This window comes from Humulus lupulus, chromosome 7, assembly GCF_963169125.1.
Source record: "Humulus lupulus chromosome 7, drHumLupu1.1, whole genome shotgun sequence".
NCBI classification, from domain to species: Eukaryota; Viridiplantae; Streptophyta; class Magnoliopsida; order Rosales; family Cannabaceae; genus Humulus; species Humulus lupulus.
This window is the reverse complement of record NC_084799.1, coordinates 196,131,859-196,135,409: the sequence shown is the minus strand read 5'-3', so window position 1 is coordinate 196,135,409 and position 3,551 is coordinate 196,131,859. Positions and strand designations below refer to the sequence as shown.

Genomic DNA, 3,551 nt, shown 5'->3' with positions numbered 1-3,551 from the left:
TCATTTGGAGGGAGGAAAGAGGGTGACGCGTTTATGGCAGTGTACCGTCCTCGCTACTTTTTGGGCTATTTGGTTGGAGAGAAATTCTAGGACTTTTGGCGAGTCCTCTTCTTCAGTGGACAATCTTTGGGATAAAATCAGGTTCTGGGTTGCCACTTGGGTGTATAGAACGAAAGAATTTGAGGGTGTGTTCTTTTTGGATCTTCTTAGGGAGTGGGTGCATTTGTGGTCATAACTTTTGCTTTCTTTTTCCCTATGTTACTACGGTATTCCTCCGCCATAAGTGAGGGTTTTCAATATTATTGAGAGGAGGTCACTTCGACCTCTAACTCATTTTTTTTTTTTTAAAAAAAGTTTTAATAATACAACCTCTTTATATTTGAGTATTATATTTATTTTTTTATTAATTTATTTTTTTACAATTTTAACAATACAATTACTAAAATAGTCTTACCCTGAAAACCCTATATATATATAATCGACGAATTTTTTTTTATGACTGTGTATATTTTACTTATTTAGAACATCCTGCAATTTTTCAGAAAATAAATTTCAAACAGATTACCTTCTACGCGCATAAAAAATAGTCACGCGTGCAACAAACTATTTGAATTTTGTTTTCTATACTGTAAATTATTTAGAATTTTCCGAAAATTTACAGGATGTTCTAAATAACTACAATATACGCGGCCATAAAAAAGATTTGCGCCGAAAATACATCCCGAGCCAAACACTTTATGGGGTACACCGGAGAACTCCCAAAAACTAATTGTTATAAGAGACAAGGGAAAAACAAAATGCAGCCACTTTGATTTGTGATTTGACACAACAAATTGCATAACAAAGTTAAGGTTAAACTTCTTACAATTCATCACAAAAATGTAAAAATAAACCATTTTTTAATGCAACTCTCAAGAGATTCCCAGGCCACTTTCTGAGATTTACCATTCCATTCAAGCATGAAGCAACATCAACAATTATGTGTTCTATCCATATCCAAAATCTTAAATTTATCACTTGGGACATTTACTTGGGTATATAGTCGTACAGAGATCAAGAAGCCTTGGATTGTTTTTTTCAGAATAATCTGGGCAACTTTGGGTTTAGGGGCATAGGCAATACTAGGACTAAGATTGTTACAGCATGTATGGATGCAGCATGGTAAGAGACATAATTATTTGAAACATCACTTGATCTTGTCCTTAAGTTCCATCTTAAAACTAATTTGGTTGTTGATATAAGTGACTCATGTTCTTCACTAGAAAACAGGGTTGAGACTTTTGGTAAAAAATAAAGTTGAAACTTTACACCCCATATTAGCCTAATCAATAACCAGTTTTTTTTTAACATTCAATGATAAGCAGGGAGGGAATACAATTATAATAAATAACAGTATGTCCCACAATACAGAAATAACCAATGAAAGAGCATAATTTGTTTTTAAATGAAGGGATGTTTAAATTTTGATTTGAAAATGGGATTTCATGGCTATGGGACATGCCTACTAATTTTGTGTTCTGAGTTGATGTTGTAGGGCTCTTATGAAGAAGTGCAAGAAAGTTCCACCGATATGAATCAAGTACGTACTTTATTTGAATTCAAACTATCCAGCCAGGTCCTTACTTTTGAATAATTAATGATATCAAGAAAAACAATACCATGTGATTGATCAAGGACTATTCTTCTTACCAAAGACCCCATACCATTAATTGCCTTTCTAGTCTTTAGTCTTCAGCACCATTCATTTCTCTCACATTCTATCAAGTGTGTTGGCTATATATACTCATAACATTAGAAACCGTAGTACCACAAGTCCTCACATTCTCAACTCTCAAAGTTTTCCTTTGCAGTACCTTGAGATCTCTTAGTTTTCCCATTTTGTTCACTTTCCAATAATGGGTTTTCGTTTTTCCAGTGTAGTTCATGCTAAGCAACTCATTAAGAGGTCCTTTTCTTATAGTAAAAATGTCCCAAAAGGCTATTTTGCCGTGTATGTTGGAGAAAGAAGAATGAAGAGATTTGTGATCCCTGTGGCATACTTGAACCAGCCTTCATTTCAAGAGTTGCTGAGTCAAGCTGAAGAGGAATTTGGATATGATCATCCAATGGGAGCTCTTACAATTCCCTGCAGAGAAAATGAATTCGCCGATCTTATTTCTCGGTTGAATGCCTATTGATTATCGATGAGTACACACACTGATAGAAGATATTCACAGACAAAAATTATTGTAGCTACAAATTTTTTTTTGTTGGCAAACAATGCCAACATCATATTACCATGTATATATTTTTTCCTTAGGGACTGAAAAATAAAATCCCTAAGAATGATATAAATGAATTCTTTACTTCAAATATTTTATTGAAGATTCTGTCCATGTAGATTCTGAAGTAGTCTCCTTGTCTATTTGCAAAGATATGTTTATAGACACACTTGACTTAGTCTTCATGATTGTATATAATTTTTTGATCATTTCCACTCGTTCATTCTATTCGACATTCGACATTCTATAATTCCATAACTAAATCTATTGTCTTTTTTTCTTAAAATTTGATTTTTTTTATCAAGTAATTATCAGGGAATTGAAGCTAAGTTGATTAGTATCAAAGAAGGTAAAATCAGTGCCTTATTTAGGCAGCAATTATTGATCTCAGTTATAAAGTTTGTAGTTGATTCTAAATTATTCTCAAATGAAGGCCAGTGTGCTTTGAAGTTGGCAAGGACAAGACATTGATTAGAAAAAGATATAGCAGAAAGAAAAATGGAATTCAACAGAAAAGGGAACAAATGTTAATCAAATGAGCAATTTCTATTCACTAGTTTGTTAACTAGTCAAAAATATTATCCCTTTTTCAAAGAAAAAGGGTAAAAGTATATGATCTACAAAATTGAGAATCTGTGAATCTATGTCAGTGCTACAAATTACAGTCAATTCAACTGTGAGGTGATATCAATGAAGATGTCTTCTCTGCATGGAATTGTGAGTCCACCCATCGGATGCTCATATCCGAATTCTTCTTCTGCCATGCTAAGCAAGTCTTGAAAAGCAGGCTCATTTAGGTACGAAAGAGGTACTACATAGCGCTTCTTCTGATCTTCTCCAACATAGACAGCAAAGTATCCTTTTGGAATGGTTGAAGACTTCAAAGTTGCTTCCCTATTGCCTGAAAGTGATCTTCGGAGAGCCTTCTTACCATGAACAAAACCAGACAATCCAAATGCCATGTTGATCTTCAGAAGAAGTATTAGAGTGCACAAAAATATTTTGTAGTGGAGAATGTGAGGACTTGATGATTCAGTTTGTGTGCTTATGTACCTTTATATATAGATGAATAGATTTTTGGAATTTGCAAGAGACACATAAGTATTTGAAGTTCACATGGCTTTGTCTTCCAAGTCATATATGAAAGTTTAGTTGCAATTGAGACACTTATACATATGATCTGTCAAGAGAACAAACAACAACAAAGCCCATTAGCTCGTCATCCTTTTTTTTTTTTTTTTTTTAAATTTCTTTTTTGTTCAACCAAATCCAGCTACTTGTTTCCACCTT

The 3,551-nt window shown here is 33.6% G+C and overlaps 1 protein-coding gene across 1 annotated transcript; it reads right to left on the bottom strand.

Annotated features, from left to right (window-relative positions):
* Positions 1-2,862: 2,862 nt before the first annotated feature.
* Positions 2,863-3,281, bottom strand: LOC133789081 (auxin-responsive protein SAUR21-like). Its single transcript, XM_062226803.1, has one exon. The coding sequence runs from the start codon at positions 3,221-3,223 to the stop codon at positions 2,927-2,929; it is 297 nt and encodes a 98-aa protein (XP_062082787.1). The 5' UTR covers positions 3,224-3,281; the 3' UTR covers positions 2,863-2,926.
* Positions 3,282-3,551: the final 270 nt, after the last annotated feature.